General features: G+C 32.9%; 2 protein-coding genes across 2 annotated transcripts; both read left to right on the forward strand.

Annotated features, from left to right (window-relative positions):
• Positions 1-138: 138 nt before the first annotated feature.
• HELRODRAFT_169581 (hypothetical protein) lies at positions 139-9,637 on the forward strand (the record flags this gene model as incomplete). Its single annotated transcript, XM_009015424.1, has 3 exons — positions 139-169; positions 231-338; positions 633-9,637. 3 exons carry the CDS (start codon positions 139-141, stop codon positions 9,635-9,637), a joined length of 9,144 nt encoding a protein of 3,047 aa, XP_009013672.1.
• An 875-nt stretch (positions 9,638-10,512) lies between these two features.
• On the forward strand, positions 10,513-22,446 carry HELRODRAFT_169582 (hypothetical protein; the record flags this gene model as incomplete). Its single annotated transcript, XM_009015425.1, has 21 exons — positions 10,513-10,653; positions 10,827-10,898; positions 11,993-12,094; positions 12,420-12,465; positions 14,500-14,649; positions 14,832-14,984; positions 15,119-15,271; positions 15,404-15,588; positions 15,718-15,790; positions 16,357-16,514; positions 17,738-17,938; positions 18,441-18,566; positions 18,985-19,098; positions 19,457-19,538; positions 19,913-19,914; positions 20,097-20,288; positions 20,755-20,895; positions 21,133-21,333; positions 21,566-21,676; positions 21,854-22,036; positions 22,195-22,446. 21 exons carry the CDS (start codon positions 10,513-10,515, stop codon positions 22,444-22,446), a joined length of 2,838 nt encoding a protein of 945 aa, XP_009013673.1.
• Between the last annotated feature and the right edge of the window lie 2,994 nt (positions 22,447-25,440).

Below are 25,440 nucleotides of genomic sequence, written 5' to 3' on the forward strand. Positions count from 1 at the left end.
CATTCAGTTTTTATTGGTATAACATGCCATTGCTAAATATTTTTTTTAATTAATAAGAATCTAAATCTATTTGGAACTAATCAGATAAATTATAAATAGTATTAGTAAATAAATAGGTAAAAAATTTTCAAAAAAGAAATGTTCGCAACCTCTGGGGATTTCGATCAAAGTGAGTTGTATAGTTTTAGAAAATTATTCAATAATTTACGTTTCGTTTGTATAACAAAAAGCTTTGGCTGAAATCTTTGGTTACATCAATGCCAACTTGATCATACTGCTGGTTGGATCTGTCCTTTATGAAATTTGGAAAAATATTAACTATGGCAACGTCGACAACGGTACTCATTCATTCGTTTACCTGAGTATAATTTTATATGTTCATGTTTAAATTTTTTACAATTCTCATCAATATTTCTCGGAGGTATCAGCAACTCGAACACAGTGTATTTAAAAGATGCGTGAATCGATGCATCACAAACATTGCATGTAATAGACGGGGATTTCATTGTATTCGAATCCAGTCACTGCAGCGACAATACCAGGTATTTTAACCACTACACCATTCAGAATGTAAGTAGGTATGTATATATGCGAGTGTGTGTATCTATGTTTGTATGTATAATATTTTAAAGATCATTCTGTGAAGTATGAAGAGAACGAAAGTTTAAAAAGCTGCTACTCATTGGAGGAGCAAGGTACATCGCATGTCAGCAGTGAAAGTTGTGGTTTGTTAGAACCTCAAGAATACTTACAGGCAGACACGTTACTCGCGGATTCATTCGTCGATACCGTAAACAAATCACAAATGAACTGCTTTGTCGAAAATCACATTCCATCGATAACTAAGTCAAGAGCCATAATAAGTTTACCAAATTCTCAATTAGATATAAAAAATATTTTAGACAAAAATGAAAACGAGTCTATCGGTTTTAGAAGTAAGAATGATGATCAAAATAATGAGAAATGGAATGTGGCATTAGAAAACAGCTACATTTCAATTAAAATGAAACCGAAACGCCGAGAAGCAAGTGCCAATTATGAAAAAGAAAACAAAATATCAAGTTTAGATTTAGCCAAACATTCAACAAAACGTTTCAAATCTTATTTAATGAAAGGGTATTTAAAAACATTAGAACTTAACGCCAATAGGAATAATTTCAACGATGATAACATTTCCAATCTACTCATTGATATGAATAAAGTATCTGATGAACGTTTTGGTCAGAATTCTCTTAATAGTGAAAATGTGCAAGTTTATCAAAACAGTATTCTTTCTAAATCAGTCCAGGAATCCAGAATTGAACACGTATGTTCCAACAATCCTCATGACGTGTTCGTATCAAACATAACAAGTAATGAAGAGAATAATTTTTGTGAAAATGAGAACATAGAACCGCATCAGCAAAATGTACCTGTCACATTTTCTGAAAGTGGGTCCGTCCCGCTTGGCTCCGGTGAAAGAGATAATGGCCAAAAAGAAAATCTCAACATCCATTTGAAAGAAAATAGGACAGAATTTGGCAGTGGAAATTTTCCACCTACCTTCAAACAACTTTCACGTTTAATAACGGTAGGAGCAAAACGTGAGAGTTTAATTAATGAGGACGAATATTTGACAATTAAACGTTTTGCTAACCTGAATAGTTTTCATAAATTTATTCAAAAATATGAGCCTAATTGTGAACAGCAGACAGATGCATATTGTGCTTTTTTAAACATGCCTCAGGTTGCCAACAGTTGTAAATCTTTAAAGATTGGCAAATCCTTTTCAGACTTATACTCCACTAATTACACTAGTTCGATGTCTCTTTCTGAGAACACTTTGAAAAATTGCAACTTTTATTGCAAGCCTGAATTTTGTACAACTCCCGTAATTAACAATGTCGGATCAGATCTTTACATCAGGTCACTAAATAATAGTTACAAATCTTCAAATCCTACCGTGCAGTTATGTTCAAAAACTTTTTCATCACCAGTACTACCTTTGTTGCCTTTTGAAGGAAATGCCAAAATTTCTAACAAATTTAATTTTCAAAACATTTTAAACAAAAAATCAAATTCGAAATTTTTGCCAAAAATAAGCAAACCTCTACCTAACTATTTTAGTAAAATAAATCCGGATAAACATTTGATTTCAGAGAAATCAACTTTCGACAAGTTACATAATTCTTTTCCAATGCAAAAAAGCTTAAAAACAAATTTTCTATCGGACTTTAAAGAATCTTTGGACAACGATTTTAACGTGTTAAATAAATGTAATTTTGCTTGTTTGAACCAATTTAAATCATGCATTGAAAAACTTTCGAATAATTCGGAGGCCGAAACCACCGTTAAACCCGTGGAGGAATACACCCGAGTAAATGTTCCGGTTTTCAAAGAGTTAGCTGATGGAAACGTGAATAAAATAAAAAAGATTTTCTACGCCAGTGGTTGGGCCAATCAAACTGATCTGTCGATGTTTAACGTTGCGGATGATAGCACTGGAGATCAGTACGACGGCCTTGCAAACATGGCAGGCATGTGCCAAGCAAATTCAAACATTGAACCTGCGTATGCATACAGAGACGACAAAATTTTTGCATCAAAATCTGGCACCATTATTCATAAAAAAATAGCTGATGATAACTCAAACGATAATTTTGGAAGTTTTTTGATAATTAATGAGATTTCGAATTTATCAAATAAGTTAGATAAGTTCACAACTGACGATGGCGCAAACGCAAAACATGTCTCTCTGAACAATAACGCACCACCTTTCTTCTGCAAGAGGAAGAAAAAAGATAGAAATGACAAAAACACAATAATAAATTATAATGATAACAGAATGATACAAACGGACTTATTGGAAGAACAACTGGACGTTAACCATCAATTCATTCCCGTCGAAAACACTGCAATAGATCCCTGGTTATTTGACGCACATAACCATAACGACGACGATGATAGTTTTATTTCTAGTATAAGAAAAATGCTTTCAGACAAACATAAGAAACAAAAATCTGTAACTTTTACAAAAAAACTCAAAACACACAAAAGTAACAAAAATGTACATTTTAAATCAACGTCTAGCATTGGCAGTTCCATCAGCAAAACTTCAAATTCGAACGATGACTTCTCTTCATCAAGAAAAAGATCCGACGTAACTAAAAGCAGTTCATCTGATGGACAAAAACTATGCGTCAAAAAAATGGCAACTTTTTGTCAGCATGAAAACGTTGAAAATTTGACTCGTTCAAAAAACAAGAAAATCGGATTGAACAAACTTAAATTTTTATTCAAATGGAAAAATAAGTTGGCACCCAAAATTAAAAATTCGAAAAAACATTACTCAAATATTGAGTTGAATTCATGCAATTGTCACCAACTTGAGTATAACAATAATTTTTGTGAATCAAATATTTGTAATTCGAATTCATTGTTCGATAAAAATTGCTCAAATAAAACTGAAATGCGCCTGTTGATTTCTGGTGGAAATAAAAGAAGTTTGACCAGGTCTAATAACAACGGGAACGATAATAATGGCTATCTGCAAAAACTTTCTACCAAAACTTCTTATAAGAAAAAAGTTTCTAAATTACAATCAATCACAAAAGGATCTAAATCTGTGGAGAAGACGGTTGTTGAAACGAGTGATATCTCCTCGGTTGAGAAAGTGGACACCAAATCACTCCTTTCTTTCCAAACGACAACTTCTGCATGGACTGCTGAAAGTTCGTCCGCAGTTATTAGTACACGTTCAAGTGACAAAGAAAAAATAGGTAACAAAGGCAGTTCAAGTGACAAAGAAAAAATAGGTAACAAAGGCAAGCATCACAGTAGAATTGACAATAAAAAATTTAACCAGCAAGTAAGTAAAAACGCCTCAAAACGCAAACCAATAACGGCCGATCAGCATGATGGCGTTAGTGATGTCTTGTCGTTTGAAACTTATTCAAAACTAAGTTCATATGAATCATTGGTTTCTTATGAATCAAATAAATTGATAGATTTTAGTTTCACAAATAAAACATCTGTCTCATCAGACTTGACTTTTAAGGATGGAGACTCATCGAAATTTGGCAGCGTAACTCCAAACGGTAACGCGTTTACACATTCTCAAAGCCTTATAAATTCAGATTGCTATAGAAACAAAATTGAAACAGACGAAAAGAAAAAAGCAGCTCAAACTTCGTCACACTATTTCACAGTTATGAAAAATAATAAAAGGAAATCATCAATAAAGCTTGTTAGCATCAACATACCTAATTCAGTAGAAGACAGCAAAAATCTTCCAGCTATGATTGGCAATTATAATACAAAATCGTTTAATAAACGGAATGCTGATAAAGAAATTACTCTGAACAGTATTTCTTCCATAACGTCAACGCGAAAGGACTTGAAAATGAGTCAACCGGTTCGTGATGTCGTCATAAAAACTAAGCACTCTTCAGTTATTCAATTAGATTCGCAACGTGATGGAAAAAGTGTTGACGTTTGTAAAGTCTGCGATTTAAAATCTGCCATGAAGCGCATAACGAATGCTAATGTACTTTCCACCGAAACTTCCAAACGTTCAATAAATAAACTGTTCGCAAAATCTGACGCTAACTCATACGTTCAATTAAATTCCTATGAAGACTCCGCTAAGAAAAGTAACAAAAGAAATGATAAGTTTGAAAACGAGCACGCTAATATGAAATATGTGAACAAATCAACTAGCCAGACTAGAAATCTTAAAACTTCATCAAGTGGATATTCTGTCAGAATAAAATATCAACAGCACTTACAACAGGAACCCAAAAGTGAAACCTCAACAGATTTACAAAATATTGCAGGTAATGTTACAGTAATGGGTCCAGACAATAATCTGCAGAGTGAATTGAAATCTGGATGTCAAGTGGAGATAGATTCGTCGATAGAAAAAGTTTCCGAAGAAACAACGGAGGAAGAAGAATTTGTTAAAACGACTTCTTTTTTATCCAACACAAATTTGGGTAGGAAACTTTCGAGTCTTGATGAAAAAAACATTGCCAACGAGGGTGGAGCAATTAAATCGAGCTGTTCGTTTGTTTGCTCAAATGAAGTTGCAATACATAATGATAGCGGACGAACTAGCAAAACCGTATTAAAAAAAGATAAAATTTTGGAAACAATGACTTCAAATATGACAAATAGTCTAAAAAATGATAGTGAGTCTGTTGATAATGTTCTTTCTAAAGTAACACCTGTCGTAACTGGTAGAAGTGAAAATGATAAAACTACAAATTGTAACATCATTCCTGATGAGCAGCTGTTTCAACGTTCTGTTTCCGTATGTGAATCAAAATGCAACAGAGATGCCAATGCAGCTGGTGAAAAATGTGAAAAACCTTGCCCGAAGAATGGAAATTTCTGCTATTTAAACGAACAAGGACAATTGAAAATTTTAAATGAAATTTCGTTAAATAATTCGTGCGAAAATGATTCAACATTTACAAATTTTTCTTATTTTGTTTCAAACACAAATGACTCAACATCTAAGACATCTTTGGTTGGTTTTGCGAACAAAGTTAATATCGATGACTCTGTGGATCGGAAAACGGATAGCATTAATTCTAACAAACGCAGCTATGTAGATGATAATAAAGCCCAACAGACTCCACTGACATTAAACATTTTTTTATCTGAGGAAAAAAAATCGCCGGTTGAAAATATTTCTTCGGTTTTGAAACAGTCTAAATCGAATGAACAAATTATGAACCCATCATTAGGCGGTGTTTCCGACTGTGCGGCCATCAACGATTTTGTTCAGCCAATAACGGATACATTCTCAAATGTACAAATTCACGCAGAAAAACTTTCTATGAACACAACTAAACAAACTACTGTAAACTCGTTATGTAAAAATGATAGCAATTTTGAGAATTTTACAGCACCAGCTGTTAATCGTTTTACTTTGTTAAAATCTCAATCACAGCTAGCTTTTAGCAATTCGATTAAACCTGATAGTTTGAATAAATCAAAAAATGATAGCGAGTTTTTGATTGAATTAGTTGAAGCTGATTTAGCTGCAAATTCAAGTTTCAGTGACTCACGTAGTAAGGTATGTAATAACGACGTTAACGTAAAATATGAGTCAACATTTAATCTTGTAACATCTTCTGAAGGCGGTACGCTATCTGACGGTTTGACTAAAACTAGCTTCGAATCAGGACTTAATCTAGCAGAATCTGTGACATCTTTTAAAAGATTTGTTATGTCTGCAATAAAGAAATCAATAAATGATTCATTAATCACGACGTATCGAAATGATAATTTGAAGCTGTTATCAAAATTATTATCAACAAATGCCAGAAACATGTCAAGTTCATCTTATGATAGTCATACATCAGAAGTTTTTAGTTCACATAATAATTTAAAATCATATTTAGCTGTAGAAAATAATGCGTTAGGCAACAGATCTCTTTCGGCTACAATTAACCAGAATAATTCAAAAGAATCATTAATTAATATGGTGAATTTGTTAAAGTCAAAGTTAAAAATTGAAAAAAGCCAAGTGGAATGTTTCAATACTAGAAAATTAAATACTTATTCGAGAAAGTCATTAAAATCTAAACAAACTGAAATGTCTGAAAATTATTCGAAAAAGGTTGAAAAATTGGACAGTAAAACTGGGGAAAAAGGAAAACAAAGTAAAGATCAAAAGATAAACGAGTGTACAACGAGTTACCAGGCATGTATTAAAAAGAAGCCTCATAAAAAGTATAGTTCACACTGCAAACCGGATTGGATGAGCAATATTTTTCAATGTAATCGATATAGAAGAACTACTAAGTCGGTACAAATTGCTTCAAAACGAAACAAACCATTTATCAGATATAATCGTAGTCTAACAAAACGATCAGAAAGAGCAAATAGTGTTTGCTTCATGAAACCAAGCATGTCTATCAAAAAAGTTCCGCTGTCCAGCAGAAAGTGTAGCCAATTGAGAAATTTGGAAAAATGTTTATACGAGGCATTGAAAACAAATAGAACTTTTAGCAACCGAGATGATCTCACTAACCAAACCATCACAAGTCGATGTTCCGAAATTAAGTCGCAACTTTTTCTTAACGATGTATCGACTCTTTTTCTTAAAGAAACAAACTCGCAAAATAAATTTTCATCGAAAATCGAATTGTTCAGTTTTAATCCATCAAAAAGCAAAACTGAACTACAAAAGTTATCCTCCAATGAAGTGTCAAACTCGGTCAATAAAAAGGTTTTAAAAAAATCTGCTATGTTTACTGCCACTTTTCAAAATGAATCCACGAAACAGACAGAGGATTTGCAAAACAAAAATTTGTCCTTAGCAACTTTTGACTCATCTCAGAAAATTGAAAAATATGCTCAAATATGTGAACCTAAAAAATTTAATTCTAAACGTCAGTTAATGCGTGAAATTGAAAGAAAAATTGAAAATTATAAAAAAGTTTTGAGCTCAATAAAAAAAGATGCTATGTCGGTGAGGCATGTAAATTGTATCGTCAACGAATTAGGACCCTCTTTGTCAAAACAACTCTTACCAGTCCCTTGTCTTGTCATGAAGCCTAGAAAGAAAACTTATGATAAATTGGATAAATCAAGTAATCAGAAGAGTATATTGAAAACAAAAAGTTATCAAAATATTTATAGAAAAACTTTCAAGTCGCAATCCGAAACTAAACTGATTTGCAGTGTATTGCCGCGCAAAAAGATTGTAGACAAATTATGCGTCAAGCAAACAGTTAGTGCACACCGTAGAGAAGAACCTTCTGAAAAATTGTACAAAAGTTATCACCTGAGTTCCGAAAGGGAAATAGAAAACAAACATGCAAGAGCAAATTCTCTTAAATTTAAAAAATATGTACCCCGACAATGCACAAAATTTGGCAGAAATATGGGTCCACTAATGATAACAAAAGTTCCATTTTGTTCAGGCACCTTTAAACTTTTAACCAATGGTGAGGAGAGGTTGAATATTTCTAAAGACTCGGAATTTTTCAATAAAAACGATCAATTAGGCCAGAAATGTTTTTTTGACAAAAATAAATTTATATTAAAAAACAAATCAAATCATTCAAAAAAGACGATTAATAATAATACTTCGAAGATTCAGGCCGATAAATATCTGCACTCAACTGCAAAAGGTCAAGCCAAAAAGCGTTCTTCGAATGGAAAATGTTTTGATGTTGACAACAGTCGAAACCAACCCATCGATATTGTTAAAGATTCTATGGAATTTATGGAATTAAACTTGGCTAATATTTATAAGAGCATCATTTCGAGAGCTGATTGCGGTAGAAATAAAAAAATAAATAATTCAGCTTTATTAGATATTTCTGATGATGTTAGTAAGATGGTCGAACTAGGAGATAGAACCCCATCGTTAAGATCACTAGCTCCTTCGCTACGTGATGTCAGACAGTTGGTTGAACTAAAAGATAGAACCCTCCCACCGTCGTCTTCTTTGCTACGTATAACTAATCCAAATGAGATAAAACGCGAGAAAATTCTGCAACAGTCAAAATTAGACGTAGACGAAAAACTATGTGAACAAAATTTGCAAGATGGGGCGGTATTTCCGTCAAAAACTAGTTCAACAAAAGTTAAAAATAAACGTAGGAGTGGAAGGAAAAAAAATGTTTTGAAAGAAAATCATGAAGAAAATTTTTATAACGAAAATGCTAAACAAACATTAATTGAATTTGACCAGTATATACCTTCTACAGAACTAGAACATTTACAAAAAAGAAAACACAAAAAATGTAAAAAATCTCATAAAACTGAATCTAAAAAATCATTGACTTGCCAGAAACCTTTAATAGAAACAAATAATTCTACATCAGAACAAGTTGAATGTTTAAAAAAAACTAAGAAGAAAGAAGCAAAACGCCAAAAACAGAAGAGAATTAAAACTCCTCCTCCGGTTGAAGATTCTGTTGTAAAACTTTTTGAACGCCCCAAGGAATTTGTTACAGAACTTTTCAATTGTGTTAGCAATTCCCTGACAGAAATATCTAATCAGTTAAGTAATGGTAATGAAATTAAAACTCTGCTGGATGAACCAATAATGGAAGGCCAAAAATTCAGTTTTTGTGAAACGTCCACAGAAAATGAGATACCCGAATCGAGCAATTTGGCGGTTGTCAGAAAAATATCTGCCAGTAAACCATGTAATGACGTTAATGCAAAAAAAACTTTGAAAACTTCGACCGAGTCAGAAAAATTTTCGGAGGAGGTGCAGTTAGAAACAAATAAAGGGACAAATCAAAATTCAATAGGTAATGCTATGTTTAACAATGATAACATTCTGTCGCATAACGTAGCTTATAATCCTTCTAAATATTATGAAGATGAAAAAGATAAGGCACAGCATATGAATGGAAATAATTTCATCAATGAACTTTCTTTTCAAAAATCTGCCAAAGCGAACATCATAAAAAGACTTTACGGTCAACAAATCAGAGAGCAGTTATCGCGTAACAGAGGCGGTCGGTTGAATCTTCAATCACGTGAACATAAACTTGCTAACATCTTATCCAAGGTTAACTCGAAAAATAACTCCAATCAAAATGTTCCTACACAAAGCTCTTGGGATACTGGGAAAAAAAAGTTCATGGAAACAATCAGTTCAAACCAAAGCCTGAAAAAACGTTAAATCCCAAAACCTTATAAAAATATTTTTATTTTTTAACAACCTCAATAAGCTGAATTTTTGAAAATTTATTAAAGTATTTTGTTGATTAATAAATTTTGCCTTGTAACGTATTTCATTTTAATTTATAAGCTAATTGATTGATTGATTGACTGATTGACCGATTGATTGACTGATTGACCGATTGATTGATTGATTGATTGATTGATTGATTGATTGATTGATTGATTGATTGATTGATTGTTAAGCAGAGCTGGCGGGTTTGATAGAATGAACGCGTATGACTATGGAGAATCGAATTTTTTAATGAAATCATCTTATCGATTACTTCTCATTGCGTACATTGCAAGAAGCAAGGGCTGAGTTGACTCCAGGAAATAAATTATAAATTGAGTGATTTTAAATAATATAACATAAACAAATCGTTTCTGAACATTTTCTTTACACAATCAATGTCAGCTCATAATATCAGCGACTCAAGAATGATAATGACATAGTGTTATTATATAAATAAATTAATAAAAAATATATATATATATATATGTATAAATATATATATAATTGGATAATCAAGTGGAAACTACTATAATTGTAAATAACAATAATAATAACTATGAGCTAAACAATTGAAAATATACTTCTGTAAAATATTTTTATCCTCCCATACGTGCAATTACAAACCTCAATTGGTTGTTACGAGTCTATCCTCAAAGTCAAACTATTGTACTGAAATGAAGATCAAGAAATTTTTACCTAACTTCTAAAATATTTGTACATGTTTAATAAATTCATTCGTAATTTGATAATTTATTTTTTCCTGAAAATACATATCCACCTAACATCGTTTTTCAACTCCTAAACTGAACCGGAGCTTCAACATGTTCAGCACTCACAGAAATGGAACACCAAAATCTCCTAATTTTATTAAAAATTCAGACGTGTTTTCGAGTGAGGACCCGGACAAGATTTTTACGGATCTTTTAGAAATTGGCCACGGTAGCTTTGGTGCTGTCTACTATGTCAGTTTTCTTTGTTTAATGATTTTGATTAGATTCTAATTTTCTAATTATAAGATTAAAAATGTTCAGTGAAAATTTTAAAGGAAAATATTTTAACAAATCTAAAATAAATTCATTCAATTATCAAAAAAAATGTTTTAATTAAAATTCATTTTAATCCTTAATTAAAACAGGCAAAACATGCCATAAAAAATGAAGTTGTTGCTATTAAAAAGATGTGCTTTCAGGGAAACAAGTCTGGGGAGGTAGTTTTTACTTGCATAGAATCATAGAATAAAACTTAATAAAAATAATAAAAGTAATAAATGTTACATACAAACATACATTATATATATTTGATTTTAAGAATTTAAAGAATTTGATCTTTTACCAGCATATGTATATATATATATGTATACATATATATATATATATATATATATATATATATATATATATATATATATATATATATGTATATATATATATATATATATATATATACGAACTACAAACATTTGGTAGAATTTATAGAATATTGTAAAATTATGGTATTACCAACATATATATATATATATATATATATATATATATACATATATTAATCAATCTTATCAAATCTTGTTTATAGTCTCCATTCGTTATGGGTCAGACTTTTTTATTCCATCAATTCATCCATCCATTCATCAGTTTCTGTCTCCAAGCCGATCTATATATATATATATAAATTATATTATTTAGTTTTCTAATGGTATATATGCATAGTTTGGCTATCCTGTTTGCTAATAGTATATACATACACTATACAGTCATGACTTCATGGCAATGAAATAAGGATTAGAAGAATTATAAGATGAAATGTATAAAAAAACAGACACAGATGAATAATTCATTATATAATTATGATATATATATATTTATATATATATATAATATATATATATATATAATATATATAATATATATATATATATAATTTTAGCTATTTGATTATTTATATATTGTTTATATATTGTAAATTTACAACTTGGGTGTAAGGTAAATATTAACATTATCCATGCTACCAGACTAAATAAGCAAACAAGCCATTCAAACACATACACACACTCACTCTCACACATCTCGCACACACACACACACACACACACACACACACTCATACACACACCCACACAGATTTCTAATTTTATTTATAACTGTGTTTTACAGTCTATTAGATATAGATAGATGGCACAATATTGTATATAACAGATTGAAGGTAATTGTTAGGGTTAATTTTGCTGCTCTAATTGTTGCCATATATATGAGTAGATTGTTATTTAAAGGGAAACATTTTAAATTGATTTTTCAAACTTTCAAGAAATGGCAAGATATTATAAAAGAGGTACAGTTTCTACAGTCACTGAAGCACGAAAACTGTGTTGCCTACAAGGGCTGCTACATTAAGGATAACACTGTTTGGGTCGGTTTTTGGCTGCTCTATTACATTTTTTTATAAGTTTTTTTTTAGTATTCTCAAGGGTTACAACACCAAACACACAGTGTATGTTAATGCTTATGAATGACACACATTGTATGTTTTAGGTCGCAGAAGTAAATTCACTTGAATGCATGAATATCATCATGAGTTGATTTTATCTACATCTCTTCATTTCAATTTTTATTTAGGCTTTCTAAGATTCGTTCGTTCGTTTGTTTTATTTTATTTTTGGTTTATTTTTTTTGATAAATTGTTAAATTGCATTATAATGGAAGATTTTTTTAATGGATGGATATTACACTTGTAGTTGTCCATGGAGTATTGCTTGGGGTCTGCTTCAAATCTCATTGAAGGTTATCTTCTTTATCATAATCTGTTCATATTATTTATATCTATAATATTTTTGTTGGGATGTGGTTTATAACATTTTCAAAAAACAGATTTTATTTTCTGGAGATAATGTTTGAGTAGTTAGATGAAGAAATGTTGGAGAGAGAGAGAGAGAGAGAGAGAGAGAGAGAGAGAGAGAGAGAGAGAGAGAGAGAGAGAGAGAGGGAGAGATAGGGAGATGATAGATGTAGGAGAATGTTGAATAGATTAGATAGTTATTCTCATTATTAGTTGCTACAAAATTGGGACCAATGGAGTTAATCTACAAAGTATAGTCTGATATTTGACTTGCAATCTGTTACTGTCTATCTCTTTCACTTTCTCTCTCTTTCTCTTTTTCTTTTTCTCTTTTATTATATTATACTATTATAATTATATAGACTGTATACTGAATTAAATGAAATTTAGTTAGGAAGAAGATTAAGAATTGTTGCATTAGTTGCTATCCTTGATAATGAAAATGTTTGATTTATTTGAATTGGAAAAATTGATATGCAGTATTATTTTGGAAAATTAGTCTTCTTAAAGAAAGTGCTAGGTGCTGATTGTTCAAATGAATGAATGAATGAGTGAGTGAATGAATGCTAAAAATAAAAAAAATTAGAAGATCACCACACCAAACTTCAGTCAGGTTTAAACATTGCTTTCATTCCTGTTGTTGACGGTATCTTAGTGAGACTGCACTTGCTGACATCCACAATCATCACACACAAACGCCATCATTACTATTATACAAACGATTTTATTTCAATGATGATGTTGCACTACATTAAAATTAAACATTTTTCGTCCCTTTTCTAGTTTAATTTCAACTATATTTTACTTTTTTTGTATTCTTTGTACTGCTGCTCTGTCAAACACAGAGCTCCTCACATGTCATTCGATACTTGAAAACTAAACTTTTGTACCACAAAGGCTGTACTATCCACTAGAGCTCCAGGCGGATAACCGCAATGTGGTTTCAAACCACGGTTACCGCATCGCAACTGTGGTTGCCGATAAAAAATTTTCAAAACTATGCGGATTTTGTCTGTTTATATTTTCAAAAATTTTCAGATTACAAAATTTTGTTTTTTCGTTTGTTTGCATATATGTACGTGTGTGAGTATGTATGTGTATTCAAGGACCATATCCGAGTCTCTCAAGCAGCTTCTAATTACTTTAGTGGATATGAATAAAGAATGTTTGTTCAATGTTACACACACACACACAAACACACAACACACACACAACACACACACACATGCATATGTAAATGTGTGTACATATGTGTGTTATACAAAACGTACGTGTGAAGTGTATCTATCTTTGATACTTAACACAAGTGTTATCACCACCATATATACACATATACGGTACACACATACGTATATACAAATTAACATACATATATATATGTACTGTACATACATATATATATATATATATTTTGGTTTGATCCACATATAACATAACATCTTCATTAATACTAAATAAATAAATAGCTTCTTGTTTCAGTTCCTCATCGTCGTTCATTTCGTGCTCGTTGTTATGTTATTTCAATTATTAAATGAAAAATTTATTAAATTCTTCTATAATTCTTCTGATTGTAATTATAATGTAAATAAATTGCTCTCTAGTGTTGCTATCTTCTAGTTTTAAACATGAGATTAAGACGGCCGATTTAGGTTGCCTCTTCGCGGATGTGGTGCAGATGATGTGGATGATGAGCAGTGCGGATGCGAGCGGTTGCGGTTTGGAAAAATAGTCTCTGCTTGGGGGCTCTACCATCCACACCACACGACGCACATACACATTATGCATGCACGCGCAAACACTGCATCATACATATGTGTACAATGATGTTTGAGTTGCGGACAGACAGTATTTGAATCATGCCGTTGCAAAATAGCAGCATGTGACATGGCACTAACACCCACTTAGCTAACTCAGTGACCATTGGTAAATTATTATTTATTAAATTTTTATTTCGAATTTTTTTTATGACTTCTAAAAAGTGCATAAGAAGAGTTTATGTGAGGTGGAGGTAGCTTCGATCTGTGATGGAGCACTGAAGGGCCTGTGCTACCTGCATGGACGGGGGTGCATACATAGGGATGTCAAGGCGGGAAACATACTTCTCACTGACAATGGAACTATCAAATTGGGTTTGTTTTTTTGATCTGTTCACATCCATACTTTTGTTTTTTTTGTGGCTAAAATTATAAAGTTTAATCAGAGCATTGATTTATATTCCATTTATTGGTTAACATGCGTTTGAAATTTAAATATTTTATTAAAAATATGTTAATTGATGTTACAAATGATTAAGTTGAAAATTTTTCACCAGCCGACTTTGGATCGGCTTCAATAGTTTCCCCAGCTAACTCTTTCGTTGGTACTCCATACTGGATGGCTCCGGAAGTTATCCTTGCCATGGATGATGGTCAGTATGATGGAAAGGTGGACGTCTGGTCTCTGGGCATCACGTGCATTGAACTGGGTTTGTGCTTTCTTCGTTTAATCTTTGATATTTGTGCCTAACATTGTTTGATATTTATTTGTGGAAATTTATTCTTAGATCAACATTTTATTAGAAATCAGCTCAGAAATATTAAATATTATTTGATTTTTTAGAGACTCGCATTATAATATTAGAAATTGGATTGTTTTTTCCTGAAATCATTTATGAGAGAATACTGCTCTGTAATGCATTGCTACAACATGAGAACAACTGCACTGCGTACCTTCAAAACCACAAGGACATCGGACCTTTTATATGCACATCTAGTATTTATAAACGCACACGCGCACACAATCACATACACGCACACACACACACGCACGCACACACACATACACACGCACATGTACACTCTTCTCAACTCCTCACCTATTTCACCACCACCAACAAACTGTCAGCTGAAGAGAAGCCACCTCTCTTCAATATGAATGCCATGAGCGCCCTCTACCACATCGCTCAGAACGACCCTCCAGTTCTCAGGTCCACCGCCAATCGACAGTTCAGTGAAGAATTCCAAGCTTTCGTTGATGTCTGTCTAGTTAAAAACCCTGAGAAACGGCCGAACGCCAGCCAGTGTCTTGAGGTTTGTGCTTGCCGCTGATTGGCTGCACTCTTTCATGCTCTTTGGTTCTGTTTTATTTTGATCTTTCGTTATTATTATTATTATTGTTATAATTTTGTTGTTATTATGGACAAATTGTTTGGTTGACAGCTGCCATTCATGAAGATGCCTCGGCCACCTGATATTCTATCCATTCTTGTTGACAGAACAAAAGAAGCTGTTCGTAAGCTCGATACCATGCAAGGTGATTGATTGGTCGATTGATTTGTCGATTGGTTTTTTGATTGATTTGTTGATTGATTTGTTGATTGATTGGTCGATTGATTGGTCGATTGATTTGTCGATTGATTTGTTGATTGATTTGTTGATTTATTTGTTGATTGATTTGTTGATTGATCGTTTTTTATAGATTTTTTTGGCTCATCTGAGGATTAGATGGTTCATTTTTTTTATTGTTTTTAATGTTTGGTTGGCAATTGAAAGAAGGAAGTGTGCTTTTAAAATGCTGTAATGAATTGGCATTGTGGGATATATACATGTAGTTAGATTTATCGTTTAGATTGTTAGACATTAGTGCATAATAACATGCCTAATGAAATCTAATATATGTTAGCATGTTTCTCACTCCTTATATTTACTTCATCTCAACTTGATCAGTACCAGACAAACGAATAAAAATTATAGAATTGAATTCAAACGTATTGTATTTACATTTTTCTACTGGCTTGTAGTAGACAATAAAAAAAATTTTAAAAGTACATTAATTAATCCACTCATTATTCATTTTAGTTATTTATTTGTTCAAATTCTGGATAGGGATTAAATTTACAAGGAGGATCTTGAAAATCCCGGAGATAGCTGAGGAGACGGAGATAGCAACAGCAACGAAGGAAGCTGCGTGTAAGACAAACTCCACTGAGGAGATATCTGCTGGTGAAGAATCTATTGTTAGTTGTTGTTGTCGTTGTTGTTGTTGTGTGGTTTGTTGTTTTGTTTTACTGTGCTGTTGTTAGTTGTTGTTGTGTTGTTGTTGGATGTTGTTGTGTTGATTGCTGTCATTGTTTATATTGTGTTGTTGTTGTTGTGTGGTTTGTTGTTTTGTTTTGCTGTGTTGTTGTTGTGTTGACTGTTGTCACTGCTGTTGTTGTTGCTGCTGCTGCTGCTGCTGCTGTTGTTGTTGTTGTCATTGTTGTTGTGTTTTGTTTTCTGTTTTGCCTGTGTTAACTTTTAAAAGCCTCTGAAATATAATTGCGAACGAGAGTTTTTACAAAAGAGAAATTATTATAAAACAAAAAATGATATAATCCTTTTTGCAATGTAAGTTGAACTGCTGTTGTCTGCTTAATGTTGGATGTATGTTTTTCTGCTTTACCAGCTATATATTTGTCATAATTTTCATTTTTATTATGATATTTATTATTTCATTTTTTCATTTTATTGATAAAAAAATTGATTTATTATTATTGCTATTGTTATCATTACTACAATATTTCAATTATTTCAATATATTTAAAATTGTTTTATTACTCCAATGAGGTTTTTGTATTTAATTGAAAGTTAATTATTATACACTGTTAAGAAGTGCACATGTGTAATGTTGAAAAAAAAATTAAAAAAAAAATTGAAATATCACACATACATATTGTCTGTCATCAAGCAATTATAAATATTTGTAAACGATTAAACGAAATTCCATGGCTGTATTAATTAACCAGTCAGCTTAACAAAAACTGCCTACTCCCAAATTTGTCATCTCATTAGTTAATCGTCATAACCGCATCATCATCGTCATTGTGACGTCATCACTACGTCGTTACTCCGTTGTTGTTATTATGTATGACGTCATCGTAACTACATTACATTATTGTTATCGTAACACTATCACGACAGTGCCACACATCAGTGCCATTATTAATAACAGACAACACGCGTTATCATTAGCGTAACAGAACATGGTCTTTATAGAAATTACACAAAATTTATCATAATCGTCGTCGTCTCCATACTCCATTATGATCACAAAACTACACCATTACAACAACATCACAACAACAACATCACAGCAACAACATCAACACAACAACATCACAACAACAACATCATAATAACTTCACAGCAACAACATCACAACAACAACATCCCCACAACATCACAACAATGACATTGACAGGAAGACGGTCACAGCAACAAGTCAGACAGCCTAACGAGTCGAGAGAGTCAGGAGAGCATACTGACAGGTGGTTCGAATCCGCACCTGGCTAGCAACAGCAACAAGACCACACCAGCCTCCACACCGTCATCATCGCCGTCTAAGAAGTCAACTAAACAGCAGCAACAACCACAACATGAACAGCAATCAACAATGATTGATGTTAGGTTCATTCATTTTTTTTTTCTTGTAGAGCGTTCTATTTTTATTTTGTAATAATCTTTCTTTTAAATGTTTTTTGTTGATGTTTTTTCTTTCGAGATACTGAGGTTCCTTATTGGAAGTTAGGTTAGATTAAACGATGTAGAATGAGGATGATGATAATGAATAATAGATGTTAGTGATGTTGAGATGATACTACCACTTATGATGGAAAATTATAATTTTCTTTACTTACACACATACACATACTCACCAACGTAACAAACACCCATTTACGTATTTACACATAACCGACACACACACACACACACACACACACACACACACACACATACATACACACACACAAACATACATACATACAGACATACATACACACACACATACATACAGACATACATACATACATACATCCAACACACATACATACATACCGTACATACATACACAAAACCACACACACACACATAAACACACGCACACACACATACACACTCAACAGCGACCACCAACAATATCACTGGCGATGGGTGGCTTATCGAAGACCTCCTCGTCTTCATCTGATGCCCCGAACAACTTTTCAACGATTCGCACGACGTCCATCGTCACGCAGCAGCATCGCCAGCAAGTCCAGCAGAACATCATCAGGGAACAAATGTCTGGCTACAAGCAGATGAGGAGACAGCATAAGAGGCAACTGCATCAGGTTTGTTGGCTTCAGTTGGCTAGCTGGCTGGCTGCTTGGCTGCCTCATTCATTTGATAATTGATTGACTGATTGATTGGTTGGTTGACTGGTTTGTTAATTGACTGATTTGTTTGTTAGTTTTTTGGTTGGTTAATTGGTTGATCGATTTGTTTATTGATTGACTGATTGGTTGGCTGGTTGATTGGTTGGTTGGTTATTTAATTGGTTATTTTATGGTGGAGTGATGATGATGGTGAAGATGGGATTTTATGATCCAGTTGATTTTGAAGAGGCAGATGTTGTGCATGGGGATTGTTATTGCAAATATGAACTTCCAAATATGTTATTTTTAATTGCAGCTTGAGAACAAGCAATCGATCGAGTTGGATGAATTGAAGCAAAGAAATGAGAAAGAGTTTGAATTACGTCGGACACAGTATTCCAAAGAACTTGAACTTGACCTTCAGAGACAGGTCAAGGAGAAAGAAAAAGTGCAGGTCAGCTGACTGGTGGTTGATTGATTAGATCTAGTTCAGGGTTCATTGATTGGTCGGTTTTTGTTTGATTGGTCAGTTACTTAATTAGTTGATTACAAGTTTTTTCGTTTAAATATTTAGATGATTGATTTTATGCTGATCAAGTTATACACTAAAGGATTTTGTAAAGAGGAGTTGTAACATTGCAAAAATAAACGTCCATATGATCGATTTGTTTGCTTGCTAACACATTTGTAGCTGTTTATGTCTTTCTTGTTCATGCCATTGAACGTGCAAGTTTAAAACTGGATACGCAGTTATGTGTTTGTATTTTGATGTCACCATCCTAATGCAGAAAGTAACAAAGGTGCTTGAGGTGAAGAAGAGGAAGTACATCATACACATGCATGAGCAGGAAGTCAAGCAGATGCAGCAAAGTCAGAAGAAGGAGTACCAACGAGCCAAGGATGATATCAGAAAGGTTGGTAGGACGTAACTAGCGACTGTCTGGCTGGCTGGCTGATTGGCTGACTGGTTGGTTGACCGGCTGGTTGACTGGCTGGCTGATTGGTTGACTGGTTAGTTGACTGGCTGGCTGGATTGCTGGCTGGTTGGTTGACTCTATGGCTGGTTGGTTAAATTACTGGAATGTTAATTGAAATATAATCATTAAAGTTGAAGTATAGACCTAAATTTATTCATCAATCGTTTACTAATTTAGCATTCATTTTTCACTTACCATTCACTCATGACATCATCTTTATCATCACAACAACACGACATAACGTAACGAACATTCTCGCAACAACAGTGGTTATTTTCCTCGCACCATCATCATCCTCCTCACAAAACCACATCATCATCACATCACATCGCATTACATCCTCACAACAACACATCATCATCATATCGCCACATTATGTTATAATATTATCCTCACAACAACACTACCACTACATCACTTCATCATTGCAACACTAACCACACCACATCAGAGTCTACCGGCATCGTCACCAAATCGCGATGCGGTGGTGAAAGATAAGAAGGACACATTCAAACAGCAGCAGCAGAAGAACGAACAGACGTTGCTACAGCAGCAGAGGGAGTTCCTGGCGTTGGAGATGAGGAGGTTTTATAGGAGGAAGTTGTTGCAGTTCCATCTCTTTGAACAAGAACTTTTTCGTGAGGTACTCGCTGATTGATGGTGATGTTGTTGATTTTGGCGATGAAGATATGTTGGTGGTGATGGTGATAAAGATATGTTGGTGGTGTTGGCGATAAAGATATGTTGATGATGGGATGAAGATACGTCGGTGATGATAGTTAGTGATGAAGATGTTGGTTTTGTTGACGATGGTGATAAAGTTAGTCATGATGATAATGATAGATGTTTTTTTTATGACGATAAACTTGATGACCATAGTAAATGTTAGATTGAAAATGATATAAATGCACTGTTTCACATGTAAAAGATTTCTAGATTAATAGTTCGATCAGCAATTGATATCATTAATAACGATACAAAATACAGTTGATGATAAAAAATAATATAATATGTGAATCAACTTATCAAACAAATAAACTAACAAACAAACAAACATACAAACAAACATACAAACAAACAAACATACAAACAAACAAACAAACTCTCAGCATACAGGCAAGAGACTGACCCAGATGGAGTTCTTGCACGAGATGATGCTGAGACAAGATGAAGATGTGAGAGACCTGCAGATCAGACATTTTGAAAATCTTCAGAAACTCAAGCAGGACTTGATGGAGCAACAACACCAGGTTCTCTCACAGACCAGATTTATTTTCACTCGTCATTTGAATTGTTGATGGAGCTAGTTTATTTCCACACTAGAAAATATTTTCACAGTTATTGAATGAAATACTTAGCTGGCTTTATATATTTTGACCAATCACCTATCATTCGACTGATTGTGTGTAGATCCATTAAACAACTTTTCAACTGCCACCATCCAGCCACTCATTTGCCACCCCCATCGCCATCCAACCACATCATAGGAGGAGCTGAAGAACCAGGATGAATACACTGTTAGAGCAGAAAGAGAACTGAAACTACGACACAGTACAGAATCCCGACAGATGCCAAAAAACCTGAGGACTCGTGAACAGGAGATCAGAAAACAGTATCGAGATGTCGTCAGAGTGCAAACAAAACAGTACAAACTACTCAAGGAGCAAATCATTTATAAGACGCCAAAGGTAGATTTTGGCGGGAAACAATTGGATTTTTGTTTTAGACGGATTTCGTTGAAGTATCTAAATATTCTTACCATCAATAAGATTTTATTCAACAAAATTATTTTTAGTAAACTGTTTTTTTTTAAACTGAAAATCAGATTTAATATGTTTAGCGTATTTAGCACCTTTATGTTTTGATCCAACTCTAGTTATTAGCTTAAATGACGATGAAAAACGTAATGAATCGCTGCAGAATGAACAGAAAGAAGTCCTGATGAAGTTGAAGGACGATCGCATGAGGAGGCTGGCCATGCTGTCAGAACAGTACCAGCAGAGCATCAACGAATACGCCCAACATCAAAATGTTGGTTTATACGCTTGTTTGTGTGTGTTTGTTTGCGTTACAAACTGCTCTGTTGTAGCGAATCCACATAACTCGCTACAAACTGCTCTGTTTGGTTATGAAATCGTAAATACTTTATTGCAGTGGATGTTGGTCTTTACCAGATCCATAATAACTACGTTCTTTTTCCTGGATCAGGTTCGGATGGACTCCACTCAGTCAGCTGAAGAGACGGAACTGCGCAAACGACTGATTGAAGAGGCCGATCTCTTGAAGGCCTGTCAGAACAAAATAATGACGCAATCTCAGAACCAGGCGAAGAGGGAGAGAAGTGAATTGGAAGAGAGAGTATCAGAGAGGAGGGCTAAATTAGTACACGAAGTAAGATGTCTCAATTATTTTCTGTTTTAATTTATTGCGTTTGTTCATAGATCATGAACTTTTATATATAACACTGGCGACATCTGATGTTTCACTATAAAAAATATAATGCTTGTTCAACGCAAATGACAACACCCCACCAACCAATCACATCACAGGCAGACGAGGAGTTGGCAGTTTTCGACAGCAATCGTTCTCGTCAGATGACAGACCTTTTAAATCGTCAGGCGAGGGAAGTTGAACAGTTTGATGAAAAAAGTGGAGAGGAAGGTCTCGAAGCGGCCAACGAACCTGAAGTCATCAAAGAAGATGACTACACAGATGGTAGCAGAGGAAGTACCTTAAGTCTAGCAGCTGCTGCTGCTGCTGTCTCGCCAATGTCTCTACTTAGGATGAAGTCTAAACCATGACTTCGTATTCGTTTTGAATCGCAAATAAATGTGTGTAGGTATATATGTACGTTTAAATGCACAGACTACTCGAATATTCATTTATATAGTTCAAGAAGGGTCGATGCTAATAAATTAAATAAATAGACATGACTTAGCAGATCACTCACTCTCCAGCCATATTTGGCTCTGAAACGTTTGGCATCCATTAGAGCATGTTTCATCATTATTATTTTTGGAAGACATTATCATCATTAACATCATCGTCATCATCATCGTCGTCTCGTCTCTTCCTCTATTCATAATTGGCGACACATTTTTCTCATCGACCACTATGAGAATAATTCCTCCTTCTCTTGCTATATCTCTCTTTCTCTCTCTCTCTCCGCTTTCTTTTTCTCGTTCTGTCTTTTGTCTTTCTTTCATTTCTCCTTGCCAAATGGTTATATTATAATTCCGTTTATGACAGTGACTGAGGGGCACATCATAGGATATTTGTGCAAAGAATTTTTTTCATTTCTATGCATGTGTGTCGAAATGTACAATGCATAAATTACAAATTATATGTATATATATATATATCTATGTGTGTGTGTGTGTGTGTGTGTGTGTTTAATATATGCTTAATTGTATTTACATACATATGTGTAAAGGTCTTTGGCAATAGTTGAATATCAAGCAATTTTCATCGTACTGTATGCACATACCCACACACAACACACGCATACGTGTACACATATGCACACATATGCATTCTTAATCACACATACACAAACACACATCCACACACACACACACACACAGATATTACACCTGTATATAGCACAGACATACAGTACATACATCCATTTACTTATGTACAAGATACAAAAATGTGCTTTTAAAAAGTTTAGTTTTTTTTGTATTGTTTTCATAGTTGTATAATTGTATATTAATATGTGGTTTTGTTTGTCTGACTGTATATTATGCAGTTAGTTAGTGGCAGTGTTTTTGTCTTTGTCCATTTGTTCTTCATGTTTGTATACGGTCTTTTTGTATATATTATGTGTTAAAATCACTTATAAAATGCCTTATGGAGATTATATATATATATATATATATATATATATATATATATATATATATGTATATATATATTACACTTATATATATATCACATTTAAATTTTTAAATTTGAAACATGTAATGAACTAATATTTGTTTATTGTATATGCAAATACAAACACACACACACATATATATATATATATAATTTTATATTATATATATATATATATATATATATATATATATACAGTATTGTATGAATCTTACCGAATTGTTGGCATTAATCAATTTAAAGTACTAATTGAACAATTACCAGAGAATTCTAGTAAGGAAAATTGAAAAGACAAACTTTAATTTGATTAATGCCAACAATTCGGTAGAATTCATACAATCCTCTATAAAATATGGTCTCCTTCCAACATATATATGTATATGTATATGTATGTGTATGTATATGTATATTTCATATATACATAGGTATGACAGTGAAATTATGCATTCTGAGAAAATATTATTTTTATATAAATATTTTTGTATATGTGGTTTGTTTGTTCATTTGTTTGCTTGTCCAATTAGATTCAAACATTTATCAGTATTGATCATTATTCATTTTGATGTTCAATCTAGTTCCTTCATTGTATGTTTTTTATTTATTTGTTTGTTTTTGTTTGTTTGTTGTTTGTTCATTCGCCTCTATATGTTTATCTTTTTTTATTTATTCATTTGTTTATCAACTTATTTATCTGTTCAACACTTTTTTTTTAAACTTTGCTTACGATGAATGTAAATAAGTTAATATGTAATTTCATTCAAGAGACGTCATGGGCGGGAAGAGTTGAACAACTAAATGCATATTTCAATTTGAGTGCATCACACGAGCCAAGATATTTTTGCCTTGCCTGATAATATTGGGTTGATATTGGTCTGACATAATTTTTTTCTTCTGTTTTTCGAAATAATATTAGTAATAATAATAATAAGTAGTAATAATAATTTTATTTATATAGCGCTATTGGCAGAGCGTCAGTGGCGTCACATTAGATTACGTTACATTACTACATTACATTACAATACAATACATTAATTCTCATCTATCTCGATGACACGCATGTTATTTGTAAGATGTGTGCGTGCGTGTGTGTGTCTATACGTGTGTGTGTATCTATGCGTGTGTGTGTGCGTGTCTCTATGCGCGCGTGTGGGCCTGATAAATTAGGTTTGTATTGATCATTATGATTCCAGTTTGGATGGCATTATTTGATACTGCTAAAAAATTTAATAAAGTTTTATAAGGCTGCTTTATTATATTTATTTATTTATTATTTTATTTTTTATTGATTATTTGTACTTATTTTGAACAGTTCAGTTATCATTCTCATATTTATTAATATTATATCCTAAAATTCAACTTCCATTTTGCTGATAAACTAAAGACACTTAATTCTAACTTTATTCGATTGAACTACAAGTGTTCTGAACTGAATAGAAACACTAACTAAACACACACACTCATATATAATTTCATTGAAATCTGCATTTCTAGTACTTTTTCATTTTATTTCAGATTTGTTTTAAATGTGATTGTGAATTTGCGACGGGGTAGGAGAATACCGATGAGAATTGAAGTTTATTTAACTTTTACGAACGGCTGTCATCACACATAGTTGGCTACATCTACCGATAATGCAATCTTACATTGCAGTACCGCGAGTAAATTAATTAAATGGTTTTATACTGTTGAATTCTTCACTAAGAGTTGTTCGTTTTTATTTAGTTTTTATATATATTACGTCATTAAATATTAAAAATGTTATTAACGTCTATTTGTGCTAAAAATATTTTGCTGTATTGAATCAACTAACCTATGTAAACAATTACATGTAATTTTAAAAACGGCTTTATCACATTAGTAACGTAGATAAATAGGCAATGCAGTAAAGCTATTTTAAACACAATCGAGTACTAATA

The sequence above is a fragment of the Helobdella robusta genome (genome assembly GCF_000326865.2).
Source record: "Helobdella robusta unplaced genomic scaffold HELROscaffold_16, whole genome shotgun sequence".
NCBI classification, from domain to species: Eukaryota; Metazoa; Annelida; class Clitellata; order Rhynchobdellida; family Glossiphoniidae; genus Helobdella; species Helobdella robusta.